This window comes from Pocillopora damicornis, chromosome 13 (assembly GCF_964200805.1).
Source record: "Pocillopora damicornis chromosome 13, jaPocDami1.2, whole genome shotgun sequence".
In the NCBI taxonomy this organism is placed as follows: Eukaryota; Metazoa; Cnidaria; class Anthozoa; order Scleractinia; family Pocilloporidae; genus Pocillopora; species Pocillopora damicornis.
The window spans coordinates 12273655-12290933 of record NC_142682.1 but is presented as its reverse complement, the minus strand read 5'-3'; the positions used below and the strand labels follow the sequence as shown (position 1 = coordinate 12290933).

General features: G+C 39.3%; 1 protein-coding gene across 1 annotated transcript; it reads right to left on the bottom strand.

Moving 5' to 3' along the window:
* Positions 1-1119: 1119 nt before the first annotated feature.
* LOC113684909 (uncharacterized) lies at positions 1120-17257 on the bottom strand. The gene is made up of 15 exons (XM_027202363.2): positions 17001-17257; positions 13910-13986; positions 13094-13547; positions 11968-12224; positions 10952-11116; positions 10281-10551; positions 8692-8963; positions 7526-7974; positions 6295-6460; positions 5026-5218; positions 4364-4402; positions 4080-4152; positions 3428-3477; positions 2550-2789; positions 1120-1598 (listed from the first exon to the last, which is right to left on the bottom strand). The coding sequence occupies exons 1-15, from the start codon at positions 17086-17088 to the stop codon at positions 1522-1524; spliced, it is 2871 nt and encodes a 956-aa protein (XP_027058164.2). The 5' UTR covers positions 17089-17257; the 3' UTR covers positions 1120-1521.
* Between the last annotated feature and the right edge of the window lie 22 nt (positions 17258-17279).

Genomic DNA, 17279 nt, shown 5'->3' with positions numbered 1-17279 from the left:
GAGGTGGGGAGGGGGGGGGGAGCTGGCGTTCTAAAGCCTAAGGCACCGGAAGGTACATGAGTAAAACCGAAGAAACGGTCCTTTCTCAAGACGCGCTTCACTCAAAACCAATTCTCTGGCTAACTACCGATGCTTAACCAAGAGAAACACGACACAACGCGATTTTTGTTGAGTGTTGTGAAACCAAAATAAAAGAAATAACAGCGGCCAGTCAGAGGAAAGGAAAATACCTCTACTGGGGCCGAATATAGAAGCGATCTTCGCAGTAATGAATGCTACTTCTCGTAAGCGAAGCATTGAAATTGTACCCAAAAAATAGGTAAGATATTGTTAATTAGGGAAACGTAAAATGCACTAACTGCAAGGCTATGAAGCTGCAAGTTTAAAACGAAGGCAAGAGATTTACTTAACCAGAAACATCCTGCAGTGTTACTAAATACAAGTAAACGGAGGGCAAGGTTTTCTCTCTCAACAATTTTAAATCACCTGCAAAGCTATGCGATTGTAGCAAAGCAAAACAGAGCTATAACAAACTTTAAAGAACCTGCTAATTCTTGTGCAAAATCCCCAAATTATTCGCATCAGATAGGGGAAGTATGCTCCCGAAACTAGAACATAATTTAATTGTGAGAAATCACAACTTACCGCGTGTCAAGCTGAGATTGTTAAGATACATCCAATCTTTCGAAATTTCTCTGCATAAGATCAAATTATGGACTACACATACCGTTATTTTGAAAGCAAAGGAATAAGACTCGGCCACACACAATTGAAAAAAATGGCATGGTTTCTAGGGGGGAACGGAGTGGGGACAAGACATTTGCTGGTTGGGTCAGCCGTCGTCAACAAAGTATTTAGAGGGGGCTATAGGAAATTGACTGCCAATTAACTGTTCATGAGGGGAGGGGAGGGAAGGGGGTGAAGGGAAACTTAAGAACATTACAGAGCCTCAAGTGGGTATCGAGTAAATTTTATCGTGACGCAATCAAAATCTCCCTACCCCTGTGAAAAATATGTATTTGTCCGACCCTATAAAAAAAATCGTTTTTGAAGATTAAGTAACGCTTAAAATAATTGAACATAGTTCAGACTCTTAAGATATCACTGGAGAGGAGTCAGTTTTGTATAGCTTAAGTAAAAGTTTACTCAACAAGCTGAGCTGACACTGACAATGTATTCTTGCGCAATTTGCTGATGGTTACAAGTGTGATCCTCGTCTACAAAGACTTTTTAAAATACTATTTACATTATAAATTTTCTCACCCGATGCAGTCGAAATCAGGTTTTCTTAAACTTCCATGTGGCACCATTTGCCGTTACTTGAGTGTGAATAAATGAGTCTACCTAAATGGTGTCAAACGTACCGCTAACCGAGTGTGGAAAAGGAAGAGGCGATTTTTCTGTGCAAATACCTCTCAAACAGACAATGATACAGGGCTGGAACGAATATTCTCTACCAAATATTTAATTATCATTTAGATGTCAAGATCTGCAGCTTTTACCAAGAGAAGTAAAGTTGGATTATTTTCCACAGCATTTCCATTGAGCCTTCAACTGCCAGCTGCTACTAACGTTTAACAACACTCCTTTAGCGTTTCCTAAAATATAGAATGAATAAAAGAAAGAGGTTTACTGGAATGAAAAATATAGGGTCCTGTCAATCATCCTGGTGTAGCCCTGGCGGTGTCATTGTGTCATGTTCTTAAAGAAAAAAAAGGGCAAGTTCCTCCTTCCGTCCAAGATGGGCGCTGAAAAGATGTCGGGATGTCAGAACGAAACTATATTGCTATACTGTACCCTACAGTTCACCAGAACCCCATTCTAAAGCAGTGGTAGTTCTCCTGGTCACCTTACCCTTTACACCTTAAGATCAGTACACATCTAACAAGGAGAATTTTGTGATTAAAAATCGAAGAGCTTGTTTAGTTGGTGATAATTTCCTTCATTCTCCTGACCTTAATGTGTGACACAGAGGTGACATTGTAAGGAGAAATCAGATGCTATTCACTCTTTGGGGTCAATGGTTCAATGCTGTAAAAACTCAGATAAACTAAGAAAGGGATGAAAAGTTAATCAACGAATTCATTTAACTAACACGTAAAAGTAAAGGGTTATCCGCATACTGGAGTTTTCCTTGTGGTCAAGTGATGTACTTAAACAACTGAAGATATTGAGACACATAGGCGATTTCTTAGAGGAAATTTTAAGTTCCCTCTTAAGTTAGGAATTGCAGCTGATTAGAATGAGTCCCCTTCTTTAATTAATTCTTCTTGGAACGTCATTTTTTCATAAAGAATATAAATTTGAACAACACGAACACGAAGGTTTCGTCTTCAACATCGACATCGTCATCGTCAACGTGATATGCATCTAATATGCGATATCGTCACATGCTTTGCATGGATGAAGTGCCTTGGGGACACTGCTCATTACTTAGGGGCTTACTGTGCGCAATGGACTCAACTTAAGCTCGGTTTACTCGATCTGGAACCCTTGCCACTGGTGTATTTCAAACTAAAATTTTGCGATTGTGGAAGCACAAATATTACCTCCCCACTTTCCCTTTATGAAGTCAGATTCAGGATCACCAGTGTTGGTATGATTTTCCTCAATGGCCTTCTTCTCCACCAACCCTGAATCTCTCTTAGCGCTCTTCCAAACATCTTCTTCTATTCCGTACCAGGCTCCTTCTTTGCCTCGTTTGCGCATGTACGCTCGGTTGTTGCGCGCAATGCCATACAAGTCGTTTCCAACCTGACCAATGACATATCCCACTTGTTGGTCCATAGCTAGATAGATAAATGGAAAGAAAACAATTTGGACAAAATTAATGAATAGTGCAAGTCAAAAGAACGAGTCAAGGAACCTGGCTTCGCTAAGTTTCTCTTTCAGACAAATAACAAAATATGACATTACCCGTGTAGTAACATTATAAGAAAAAAATAAAAGAGGAAGAAAGAGGAAATAGAGAAAAAGAGAATGGATGCCCCAAGAGGTTTTAATCAAAGCCCCATGCACCACAAAGAGTGGAACCGTATAGTTGCAATTTTAGCGATTCACACACTTCCACTCTAATGGACTAACATCATGATCGAGTAATGCCTACAATCCGGAGTTTCAGTGGTAGCTTAAGAATACCATGACGCCATACTCTCATCCAAGCAGACCCAAAACTAAAACTTGAAGTTGCAACATAGTCTGTCTTGCGTTCTTGCCCTTCAACTTGTCTGCTTGTTTGATCTAAAGTTCCATTGGTTCACTATGATGTTAATTATCCTTTTGATAAGGCTTTTGTTGATCTTGGTCTTTCTTTAATCTTTGGAACAATAAATGGAACAACTCTAAATTCATAACTAAACGACCTCTTAATCTCTCTCTTTCTTTAATAGAACTTTATGTAAAGGAAATTGAAGCGTATCTACTTTACCAGTCCAGGATAAACCTTGGTCGGCTGTTGAGAAGCAACTTGACTGTAACCTAAAGTAGGAAAGGAGATAACTGGAAAGCTCAGACGACTCGTATTGACACGTATGGATTGTATAAAACGGGTTTTTCATGAAGTTTCACCCTGTGAAATAAAAGTTCTCTTCCGGCGAGTAAAACCTGAGAGTCTGTAAGTGTTTTCCTGGTATTTTTTTGTGAAGGGTAGGCACATACAATTTTTGTTTTCATCTGATGGGGTATCAACGGACAAGTGACTTATATTTAGGAATTTTCATAGCGAGAGGATAAATCTTGGAGGAAGAGGCATTTTCACAGGATGTATCGCTTGAGAGGGAAATAATTTAGAGGGCATCATAGCTGTGTTAACGTTTTTTCCACATGCTGACCCAAAAGCTTTCTTAATTGAAAGCTGTGAAATCTGATTTATCTAAAAAAACGGCAATAAAGTAAACGGATTCGGATTAGCTAGTCACAGGATGTCTTTCGATGGCCAGGAGATGTTTAACTAATTAAGTCGATTCTAGTCTGTGGTTGATCAAAAAGAAAAGAAACAGCCTTTTCATCAAGGACAAACTGGAGTTGGACTGAAATCTTAAACTTGTAAAGAAAATGTATTTATAACAGACAACACTGACCTCTCGTTTGATTTCTGGCACACGTATAAGATATCATTAGTTACATCAACAAGAAATCCTCTGGTATAAATCTCTAAAATGGAAAGAGCAAACGATGGTAATTGAACTTACTGGATTGTAATTTAGTCTGAAATCATATGCGTGATTTGAAATCACAAGTATGATCAGACCAAAATCGCACGACACGAAATTCGATAACTACTTAATACATCCGATTTGAAATCGCAAAATTTAGTCGTTCAGATACCGTTTTTTTTATTTTGCGCAAAAGAAAGGAGACGCACCTTCTAGGGCTGGAAGGGTCTGTTCCGGAGAACTTTCACCTGAAAAGAAGAAAACGAAATTTAAACTGACTATCAAATTCGATTGTATCCGTGGAGTGTAAGTGATCACGCAAGCGATAGATTCCATCAGGCGCGGAAATATATATCCTCAGATAATTGATCCTCTGACAAAAGCGAACAGGATTCCGACAGCAAAGGAACTTGTGAGCTTCGTAGAGCAGATATACAGGAAACGTATATGAGCATCTTTTCAAGCTGTATGGAGGCTCTAATGTTTACTATCCGTTGAAGTGCGCAGAAAGCGAAAACAGCCGCTGTCTTTTCAGTGACGACTTTTAGGAAAAATAATTTTGGCCTCGTCTTCTTCAAGAAAAGCGAAACGCACTCTCAAATTTTATCGACTTTTAATGAAAAACTCATTACACTGGACGCAAGCTTTGAATATTAAAAGATATTATTTGGGGAATATTACCCCATATTTCTGTTTCAGTAAGTACATATTCCACGAAGTGAAGTGTTTAAACCATTAAATTTTACATTTTTGACTCGGGTCGCAGGATGTTTTTTAAATCAGAAACACCGAATTGATTAAGAGGAAACCGCGCGTACTAGGTATGGTGAAAATACATGTGAGGTTTTATACCAAGTAGATACTGTCTTACCTGATGATTTGAACTTAAAAGAGACTGGTACGGGTGGAGCACCGTACACCGCCGACAGACTGTAGGGGCTGTATGTCAGCTGTATCGGCGACACAGCGTAATTTTCACCCGGGGGCATTATTCCTTTTGGATCCAGCGTCCCTTGGACTGAGAACGACAGACGGTCCAAGAAATGCAATTTCTTGTCCAGGAACTAGACACAGAGCATGCGAAGCAATCAATGACCTTCAGCATTGGCAGATACTCATTGGGATTACCGGGAAGAAACAGATCGAGGTGCGTTAAAATACGTAGTAATCTATTGGACAGTTTCAAGGCAGAGGGGGGCAGGGATCTGACAGGCGTATATAGATTGTGTTTTATTTGTTTGTCCGTTCGTTCACCTCTAAACTCATTTTCAGGACGAGGCCAAGTCCAAAACCCCTCTTATGAGAACAAGTTTTAACCCGTGGGCAGAATATGAACGTGTAATCTGATCGTCCGGGGGTTGCTTCTGAGAAGCGCCGTTGTCGGTTAAGTGCCTGACACTTTGACAACCTGAGCGAGAGTTATTATAAGAGTCGAGTGAGGAGTTGTCGTTTGTAAAGTATCATAAGTGCGGTTCGTGTAATCTGATTGGTCAGTTTAGCCGTGATACTATTGGCTATAAGACTCAACCTGCGTAAGTCAGTCGTGATTGGTCAGTTTCGATCCCGTCAGTAGTGTCAGGTTATACTGTGGGCTCGCTTGTGGTGCAAATGTCATGAATAAGTCGTTTGTAAAGTGTAACGCAAACGATTTTCCCATAGCATTAACACCACAAGCCTCTCTCGCTCTAGAAGCAGAGGTTTTGCATATCTCGAAAATCTTTTATGTCAGTCCTGTCGATTGTTCGTTCTTTCAGTTAACAAACGACTCCCCTGCTCATTGATTTTTCTTTTCTTTGCAGGCTGGTCGGCTCGCTGTCTCGGTTTTTCAGTGCGCTGGGTTCTTGATTATCTTATTAATTTGGTCCTTCTGTCTGTCTGTTATTCTTTCCATAATTCCGTCCATCTAAGTGTGCGTAGGTCTTTCGTTCGGTTTATCCGTGTATCCGTCGGTCTGCACGTGTGTCTGTTTGTCCGTCCGGCCATCAGTCTGTATATCAGTTCGTTTGTCTGTCTGTCTGTCGGCCGGTCTGTGTCAATCTCTCTGTCTGTTCGTCCGCCTTTCCCTCCACTATTTCGATTTTTTTTCACACTTTTGTGGCATCCTATTTTGTTCAATTATTTTATCTATCTTGCTACTTACGCTAAACTTGGGTCCTTGCTGAGTCTCGATGTAATTAATTCCAGGGTCGTAATTCGCATCGGAATAGGTAACATAAGGTGGCAGCATCCAAAACACATTAACATTTTCTGCATATTGCTGAGAGTCTTCGTGATGAGACACTGTTCCATTGAAATAAACTTTAGAGCTGAAAGGAATTCAGAAATTTTGAATCATATTGTCGATCCATAAGTCTGTTACATTTAAAGTCAGTATGGACTAGGGTTTGATTTTCTCTTCGAAATCACAAAGAGCGTTTGATATAGGTGAAAAGGTAGATTTTCATTTTAGAAGATACAGTATGAGCTAGAAACGAGAACATCTCAAGAATTCATGTGAATAGTCTGAATAGCTTTGACTTTCTTGTTAAGCTAAGTTAGATTTAAAAACTTGCTAACAATAAGAAGCTTGATAAAATTCCCCATAACAATCTTAGAGCTGGGTGGGTCTAAAGATTATGTACACCTTCGTTATCAGATCAACCTGGGCGTAGGTGAACACTTACCTACGAAACAAGTTGAACTTAAATACAGTGTACTTATTGAGTGAGACTGAAGGGCCAGACGAGAAAATATTTTGGTTCGAGGTCATGAGTTACGGCGCCGGACCGAGCGCAGCGATCTGACTCAGTCAAGCAGCATTTCATCTTACAACCACCACTCTTCCTTTCCTCTTTCAGCCCTCATATCGTGGGGCTGCACGAGGGAAGTAGGGCTCTTCTCGGAGGCGTTTGTCCGATTCTTTTCAATAAAAGCGCGCGGGGGACCGTACGGAATATATCTTATCAGACGTTCTGGTATGCAGTATCGCTGAGTATTGTTACGAGTTGTGCCGTTCGGGAACAAAATACAAACAAAGAGTGTAATCACTAAGCAATACTACACACCAAAAATTCTAATAAGTTATTTTATTATCCTCCTGCTTTTTTCTGCCAAGTGATTCCCCTCATTTCTCATAAGGTGGGAAAGCAAAACGGATAGAGAAGTGTAGTGCGCGCAGCCGCCCGGTGAAACAGGTTTTTCTACAGTACAAAATAACCAAATGTATAATATCGCAGTATATGCGTACCTTATGCGCGCATTATTTTTACTCTCCTTTATGCTGTTGGAAAATAAATTTTTAGCGCATTATGCAAGCAACAAGGGACAAAAAGCTACATACTCCATAAAGACGTAAAAAAATTTTTATCTCCGAAATCAGTCATTTTAATTACCTGTTACTCAAAGTGGTCGAATCTTTGCAAGCCAACTTTGAATCTTGCAAAAAGCAAGAAGCTTCAATTTGTAAGATTGGTCTCCTGTCTTGGGGGACGTCAGCAATGAGCGCCACATCACCAATCCACATCATGCGTTTGCCACCCCTCACCCCAACCCCCACCCAGTGCTTGGAGCCATTTGTCACGTTGGCGTGGTCGTTCACAACGATTTCAAACTCAATCTCGATCTTGTTTTCGGGAGCGTCCGAGTCTCCATTAATATTCACGACCTCACCGAAATCAATCGAACCACGATCGTGAAGTTTTGCGTCTCCAACAGTTGATTTGAGGGTTGCCTTTACGCTGCTAAAGTCAATGCCGCTGTTGTTGACGATATTTTTCCCCACACTTTTGACTTCAAGCGAGACCAATGACATGATTGAGGTCCCGTTCACAGGAAGAATGACCTGCAACAGTGAAAGAGATTCGCTTAGCGTTGCAGTAGAGAATTGCGACTGATGAAGTGTGTCTTGGGCCAACAATACCTTGTCATTAGCTTTCCTCAAGCGAAAGAAAATGCTGACTACTTAAGGCTAGAAAGCACGAGCTGGGCTTAATAGGGAGAACCGCTTTTAAACCTAATCTACCCTGTCTCTTACCCGCTCAATAGAGAATTACATATACTTCCTTCCCTTAGTTCCACAAACCAATTTTTTGATACGCTACAGAAACGCGTAAATGTAAGGTAGGTATAACTTTATCCCAGTGGATTTGTGCGTGGTCAAAAATGAATAGTTTATGTGTTTGTTTAATTATGTTTTTGGATGTTCCAGATTCCCTGGTGGATAGAATGCTGTTTAACAGCTATTTTAAAGGTTGTATTTTTTACACCCCATCTGTATCCATTCACGTCGTTAATTAGAAAGAAGGAGAAGCCCGTGTTTCCAAGAAAAAAAAGTAAGAGTGACTTCTGTCAATCACTGAATCCACTCTTGTACAATACAGTCTCCTAATGCTAATATTTAGCACTAACCTGTAACATGAAGAACGTGAATTCTTGTGAGAATCTATTCTTAATCCTCTATTGAATGTGGTCAGAAAGCTGAAGGTCATTGCTTCTTACAAAATTAAGGTGGCAAAGAATTATTCCTCGCATTTACAGCTTTATTTAAGAGTTCATTTACCTCTACTTTCAAAGTGGACTTCATTTTTCGCATCAAGATGCTGAAATTAAATTTGGCGCGGCCACCTATGCGTATCTGATTGGATGAGCCGCTGAGTTTCAATGAGAATCCTGGAACCCCGGCCACGTAAGGCGGGGAAGGCTGGTGACTGGTATTGAGCTTCTCATCTCCTCTCATGTTCTGGTATTTAAGCTGCATGAAAATGTCTAGGGTCTCCAGAGGAGAGATTTTGTCACTGACTTCTAGATCAAGTTTTCCAGTAATCTCCTGGCCTAAAAGATTGGGCGTAATAAGAAAGAACGAAAATCTATCAACACTACAAGTCAAGAACAAATACTATAAGTATGCAAATTCCTTGTTATCATGGGCCGTCATGCGAGGACTGTGTTCACAAGTTGTGGAAAATGGTTGGGTTGAAATATAATTCAAAGACTTGCCAGAAGATAGTCAAATGAAAACTGTTTACAAATCTATAAAATTTATTGTTGAGTTTCATGTTGACGTGTTGCAACAATTCCTCCTTCCAGTAAATTCAATCTTTCGCATACATGAAATAAAACCATCTTAGACTTTTCAACCTCTTTGATATACCCAATGACAACATCAACTCAACTTTCAAACTTAAGAGAAAGCTTGGTTGATATTTGGAATTGATTTCTAGCTTGTCTTCCTCCAAATTAAACTTTCGCAGCGCAAGAGACATGTTAGACAAATATCCTCTTTCAGTAACTAGAGTTACTAAGGTCACGGACAGGTGACTTAAAGACATCTACATTAGATGCAGTTACAACAGAGGTTACCGAATTAAATAAAACAAAAAGATACTCAAAAAGACGCCGTGTCTTTCCAGCCAGAGGTTTAAACACGAGATGGAAAGACTTTTCTTTCTAATTTTCTCCGCCCATCAGAGGGGATTGAAACGTTAATGAAAAACGGTGTAGCAAGCAGTCATACCTAGCAACTTCAAGAGAAGAAACAAGAGAAGCCCACACCATTCTGGCGTATTGTTTTACTGACTGACTGTTCTCAGGTGTGTTCTCTTGAATCGACCGGTGATGTCATACCTCCAACTTGTTTAGCGTCGTTTCTTTAAATTTTCGCTACTTTTCTCAAACCGAAATTATCATTCGCGCTCAATGAAATATAATCATTGTTCAACTGATGCTGACATCATACACTACATCTGAAGAAGAAAACGTTCCCTATCTCTGAAAATTTGCTCAAAATATCGAGAACAATAACAAAGGTCCTCATGATTAGCTGCTTGAAAATATTGTTGACTTGCATGCGTGTTGATCACTTTGCAAGTTTTGAGAACATCGTTCTTCGGTTCCAGACCCCGTCAATTTTCTCCCCTTCCCCCCTCGTCCCCTCAGACTGGTCCTTTAATCCCCTTGAATAAACACTTTCGACAGCCAGTGCTGAATAGTATTATTAAAGTTTTTATCATAGTGAAGGGCTGAAAATTAAACTAACAAGATCTCCGTTTCTAGGCTTGGCTAAATCTGTATATTCTATCAACAAACTGTGGTTCTGAAACATTGTAACAGTCGACTAACCTTAACCTTAGTTTTTTTTTTTTTACATACCTTGTGGAAGATTCGGGACGGAGGATTCATCCGAACGAAAATCATCTTTTATATTCAGGGGTATGTTCGCGTTGCCTGACTCGTTGTAAACACCTTTCAGAATTCTGAGAGTGTTGGAATAGAATGATATTCGCACGTTTTTGGCGTCTTCATAAGACGTGTTTTCCATGTGTTTTACAACCCAGGTAACGGACACTTTGTCTCCGATCAGGTATCGATTGCTGGCAGTGTCGTTGACGGTTGTGAATTCGGCAGTTAACGATGGCTCATGCTGCTCGTTATAAGTTACAAAGGGATAAGAGAAACGCTAGTATTTAAAACTCCTTGAGTTGGTTAGAAAAATATTTATCTTGTATTTTGTCAAAAAAAGTAAAGTAGCCACTCGTCGAGATTAACCCTTCACCGACTAATATCATATATGACAGATAGGGTATATACGGGATATTGTTATATAGCTGGTAGCACCCGTGGGCAAGATGAGGCGAACCCTGTGTTCCGATAGACAAACTGTGCTAATAAGAATCCACTTAAATTTTTGGTCCATAAAAACTCAAAAAAGAGAGAGAGAAAAAAGAACTCTTCCAATACCCAGCCATCTTTACCTCACGCTTGGTCAATAACGCATACATATGACGAACTATTATGAAAAAATGCATTTTGAACTGACACACCTTGTACACAAACAGTGCCTCTTGTCCAACCCACAGCATCTGATATCCACTGCGCATGCCTGCACCTACCCAGTGTTTTGAGTTATTAGCCAGTTTAGGATGATCTTTGATGGTCACATTGAAATCTATGACAATTTTTCTCTCGGACTCATCGTTCCCGGTGACTTTCAGAGAGAAAATAAGTACAGCGAAGTTCAACACAGTTTCAAACGTAATCCTAAGCTACAGTGGTTTTGTTTTAATACGCTTTCCGGCTTGTCGTGAAAAAATATTGTGCTGCCTTCTTAACCAATTAAATGCAAAAGTAGAATCAATTACGACTTTATCATTCAAAATTTCTTCTTCCCCTCCCCGGAGTTCTTATTAGCTCCTTCGGTTTTTTCTCTTGGGTCTGATTAGCCGTTGTGAGTACTTTCATAATGTATATTTCGCCACTCTCGATGACAATTTTCTCTAAACAGAAGTAAGATGTACATAAGCGCTACTTCGAGAAAGATGTTAAAAAAAAAAATACTGTTGGAGCACAAGCTGAAAACGCACGATCGTCACTGGTTTAAAGGTTCAATCGAGGCTTTAGGTAAAAAGTAAGAAAAATTCATCCCTTATTACCTCACTGTTCTCGTGGACCTAATTAGAGTGTGGGAAATCGCGCGTATAGGGAGAGCTTAAACCAATAGTGACATTTAGCACCAGGGTTTTCAGCGGAAACCTCGAACGACAAACCGGTGGAGGTCACGTGATCAAGCCAAGCGGTAGGTTTTCACGTAAGTGATTTAGCTGAACGTTTTTTTATCCTGAATTTGTTTTTATGCCACGCACAAATCAGAAAGTTTTGTAAATTAGTCTTTTTAGAACAAGTTTAGATATATTTTTTAGCGAATGAGTGAAAATAGGACTTCTTGTTGCCATTTGAAAATCAAACACTGCTGTTGTCTGGAAATTCAATATGGCGTAAATTTGCTTGAGGTTGGAGAGGTGTAGCTAAAGCGGTAGAAGCCATAAACGTTTTCACTTACAGTTAAGTTACCAAAATCCAGAACAGCGCGATCGTTGAAAGGTACTTCCTCGCTGGAGTCATACGAAGCTGTAGGGGGCTGAACAATTTGTGCAGGCGCAGTTTTTATGTTGGTTCCCACTCTCTTGACCATCACATTGTGCAGTTCCATGAAAGAGAAGTCGTTGATATTGGTTGTAATCTCAACGAGCAGGGAGAAGTCCAAGTTGGGCATGGTGATGGTCATGCTATAACCTGTCGTGTTGCCCACCCACAAGTCTGCAAGTCATTTCAAAAGAAAATATTACACTTATCTACCTATAGGTCTGTAGGTGATATTGGAGAGATAATTACATTAATTCATGTTCAAGACGAATAAATGGGCAAAACTTTGAGATGTGTTGTGCCACAAATCTGGAGATTCACACCAATGCGGAGTAGTAATTACATTAAATCAATCAGTTAAATGTATCTTATTAAAGATCTGAGGATATGTTTTAAAACAACACCAGAGCAAAATGAAGATCTTTATTTAGGATACACTCGATTGCAAAACTGTTAACAACTATAAAGCATGATCCATGAACAAAGAGACCCTAAGGACTTAGCACAGGTACATAATCAATGCTTTACTTTTTCATTATTCGTGAAAATCTTTTTTCAAGATAATTCTTTTCTTTTTAAAAGTGTGGATGATTTCGATCATTTACCACATGCATCTTGGTTATCATGTACATGTGTACCCATAAAGCGGTTGGGTCCCACTGTTCGTTGCGTATGCTTTTTAGAATCAACGTTTTTATTTGCAACAGAGTTTATGCCTCACAACTTAATGGTGCTCTTTACGTACGCTGATCGGCTGGCTAGGAAGTGATCGGTGATTAACAAGTACTATGCAGTTCCGAACAGCCGTAAAAAAGACAAAATCAAACTTCTTAAGTTTAATTTCTGACTATTTTTCTGTATTTTGACAGAAATAAGCTATTTTTTGGTTTGTTTCTGTGTGGCATGAACCAAAACAATTATTCACCTCAGTGTCGGTGAAAGTTATTCATCTCCACTTCTGTGAATAACTGTTAAATTAAATAGGCCATCTCGCACCGTCAATTCGCGAATCTCTAAGGGAAGTGATAACCAGTGATACTTACACGAATAGTCAATCCTGGACAGCGACACCGTCGGAAAAACAGCATATAGGGTTGGTTGAGAGGAAGCAGGGCCATAGTGGTAATTACTACCACTGCCATCATTACCTGTGACCAACACAGAAAAGTAGAGATTTGCCAAAGGCTGAATCGAGCTTTTAACAGTAGCGTTGAAAGCGACGTACACCGCGGCTGCACTTGCCAGGTCTGCAATCTCGAATGAAATTGCACTTGAATTGTACCCAACTCCGTTGATAGCTCCGACCAGAGAGCCTTGCTCAGGTTCAAGAAACTGGGACCAAAGAACGACTTTAAGTTGCTTTACTAAGTCAGCGGATGCTGATTGGTTGTGAGTCAGATTAAGGGTGAACTGAATCTTGTCGCCAATGTTGTAGTAGGTGATATTATGGACCACCGGGCTTAATTCCACTTTGAGTGACTTGGACACCGTCGAAGGCTGAAAAACAGGAGTGTTGGTAAATGAAAAGTTCATCATTTGTCTCCCGATTTTGATTAATCATTTTTATTTCATAATTTATTTTGAACGTCTTAATTATGGACTATCTCAGTGTAGATCGTTTAACTTGTGCATTTATTGATACTTCCCGATTTTTACTTGATTAATGCCAACTATACTTAGAAGGAACGTTTATTACAAACTTGTATTTGTATCAGTGAACACCTTCTTATTCAAATACATTCCGACGCCATGAGCTAATAGATGTGGCGCAATAGAAATTCTTCGTTATTACTATAGTTACTATCATTATTATTATTATTATTATTGTTATTATTATTGTTAGAATTATTATTATTTACATATGATATGGCCCGTCTGACAATATGATGCATATCTTCATCGCAATCTTCTTCGAAGCCGTTGCTGCAAGCTGCATCTATGAAACAAAAGACTCTGTTGAGTTCATAATTAAAAAATGCTTCTTGACGAAAGAAGAAAAGAGGGGAAAAGAAAAACTAGCTTTTTGATAATGATTTCGTGTGCTGTCCTTGACATCCAATGGAAGCCATAAAGAAAAAAAAGACCTGCACATCTTACAAATGGACATGTCGTTTGCCAAGTATGGACGGATGTCAAACTCTTAGGACTAAATTGTCTGAAGCGCAGATGCGTTTTCACCCTCAATCAGTAGAAAAAACGAAGGTATGGTTTCACTCGCCTGAATTAGCAATTATCAAGGCAGTCCAGTTTTCTACATGGTGAGACATCCACGTGCATGAATATAGAGACCAGTCATTATTCATGTTCTAAGGGGTGGGGGCCGAGAGGGCAGCGGGGCCGGAGGATTTTGAGGGGATCACATTGTTTTCAGAGGGCGAGTAGTCTTCACTAATAAAGTATTTCGGGGGGACCGTAGAAAGTTGACTGCTGATTGACTGCCAGTGAAGAGGATCATGACAATATCAATAAACCTTATGGATGTGATCGGGTAAATTTTATCACAACACAACCAAAATGCTCCTAACACCCCTCCTTGTCCTCCCCCCCCCCCCCCAAGTGAAAAATAATAATGATCGGTCACTAAGTGGGTTCATTCAGAAACGCTTCTTGAATCAAGTTGATTCTTATTTATTAACTCCGTTTCTCCTCTTAATTTGAGATGAAAACCATTATTTGGCAAGCACTACTGAGTCGACGAAAGAAGAATACTTTAACTGAAAGGGTTACTCTTACGTACACTTTGTTTGGCTTACTTCTTACATTTTTATGGCAACCTAAATTGGCAGTCGACCAATAGCCGGGGTAAAGCATCTCTGACACCGTAGAAAAAAATGCAGCGGAAATGTTTTATACTAAAAGTGTTTGTTTGAAATCCTTTTCGGAATTAAAATCAGTTGCCAAACCTTTAAAGATAACTTCTCCTAGGTGAACTGCATCCTCCTTCATCGAGGGACATTTTGTCAAGAGAGCCGATTACGTTTATTCATCTTTGAAACAAAGTTTTGCCAATCGGTGCAGACATTTTCACCTACTGGGTTTATGCTCCCTCAAACGAAGTGAAAATATTTCAAATTTACGCGCGAATTACTGAAAAATCCCCTTTGGAAAAGTTCTCTATAGCAAAAACATATAAGCATGCAAATCTTCGTCCCTGTCTCGTTCATATTGTATTTCAAGCTGAAGCACGGCTGCAACTGGGAAGAATTTCGGTCAGGAATAAATATCCTTTCTTCTTCTTCAAGTTAGAGTCTACAATTTTCATCTGCTAATTAAGAGCAAAGTCTCTCCTTCCCTTTTCACCTTTTAAACAGTTTCTTGTTTCTTCACTTCAGGAAAAAAAGACGCTATTTTCTTTATTCCAAGGTAAAATTAATAATGTCGGCCATCTTCTTGACGAAACGTTGTAGCGGTGCAAGAATAGCCTTTAATCTTGGTCCAAGAATAGTCTTTTTTCAGAGTTTGATTGCACCATGTTCATTGCTCGGCCGACTTCAATTTACTTTTGAATACGGAGGATCCCTAACTACGTCTTTTAGAACTTAACTTGTTTTTATGAAAGCTGCGACAAACCAAATATTTGTGGTGAACAAGTTATATCTGCTAAGCTCAGCTCAGAGAAGATTGGTACAACGTTATATTGAACAAACGTTCTAAACATACTGAACTCTTAACCGTCTTAGTTCATTCAGACGAAGTTCATCACCGATTTTGAAAGAAAACCATTTCAAAGCCTCCCGCTAATACTAACTAAGATAAACGGCACAAAAATATCACACAAAAGATATAGCTTTACAGGAAAAGAAAGTCGCTATGAATCCCGGACATTTTCACGAACGTCTTGAGTGTTGAAGACAGCTTACCAGTTCAAATTATAATAACAATTTTGTAAACTTTACATCGCAAAACCAGTCGCAGTTATGACCTGTCAACAAAGATTTCGGATGATACTGGCTTAGAGAAGAAGAAAATGGCTTTTTCAGTTTATTTCGAGGCCTAACATCATAAAATTATGCAGAGGGAAACTTTTGTGGATATGATATGATTCCGCTTGGAAAAAAACTTAAAATCAACAATTTATTCTTTGTATTATAAAGGAGTTGCAAGGCAGTCCTCTGTTTGTATGAAAATTGCTCCATTATCTTCATAAAGCATGGATGAGATAAAAATCTTAGTATCTTCTGAATCTTTGGATTCAGTTTTAAACTGGCCTTTAGGAACACCGCATAAGCTCAGCGTCTTCGGGCTTCAAATATATTACACATCAGGGGCTCTTCGCCTATCAGTCGTTAATAATGTATAACAACAGAAAATTATACTAAGTCACGGCCGATTATGCAGTATTTTCCCCTCTCTACGGAAATTGAAGCTGTGCGTCGACTAGGAACATCATAAAGTTCGATATAAACTTGTGCTCTTTTAGATGCGGTATTTCATAAGAACAGAAGTAGCGCCTTTCGAAAGCGGGATTCCATGCTGGTCATACATAGAATGTACCCTTTTCTTGTCAGTTAAGAAGTTAAATATTTTTCACACGTAAAACAAAAACATCTGTTGGATTTATAATGGAAATTCAACAAGGTTTCTTCTTGTTTCAGACTTCGGATAACGGAAAATTAAAATTTCATGTTGAATTTAAAAATTTTTCCTGGAGCTCGAGAAACTAGTTAAGATTTGATGCTGAATGTCGACTCCATGAAATATCTTAAACTCGCTTCTGTAATATAACGTTCACCAACGGACCAAGATTTATTACATCGCAATCTTTTTCGCATTTTGTTTGACTATAATTCGTAATTTCTGGATTGTTATAGCAATAAAAACCGGCGTGAAATGGCATCTGCGGCTGTAAAATTTCGATAAATTGCGGTCAAGGATTAATGTAAAATTTCCCTAATGTCCCTCGAGGATTAAGCTTAGATACAAGAACAGAATTATCGCTTTTATACTTACGTGCGATAGGTCTTCCGGCAAAGAATAGAGTTGAAAAACAACAAAAAAGGAGATGAATTCCCCAAAACGAGAAGATACCCGCGTTCATCTTTCAGTTATGCCCTGAGAAAAAGCGCTATCAAACCATGAAGAAATTTTTCTCGAAATGTTCTTTACTTTCACCTGTTCACTGCTCTATCGGACAAATCTTCGCTTGGAGAGATGTCCAAGACTTAGGTTATAAGAAGGCTGTCTTTGGCCTCCTATTGGATGATTCTGACACTTGGCAATTTCTAGAAA

Coding starts and splice junctions, on each gene's coding strand:
- LOC113684909 (XM_027202363.2), bottom strand. CDS start 17,088: ATGAACGCGGGTATCTTCTCGTTTTGGGGAATTCATCTCCTTTTTTGT. Junction 11,117..11,967: donor TGGATTTTGGTAACTTAACT/GTAAGTGAAAAC, acceptor TTCTCTCTGAAA/GTCACCGGGAACGATGAGTC. Junction 1,599..2,549: donor CATAAAGGGAAAGTGGGGAG/GTAATATTTGTG, acceptor TCTATATTTTAG/GAAACGCTAAAGGAGTGTTG.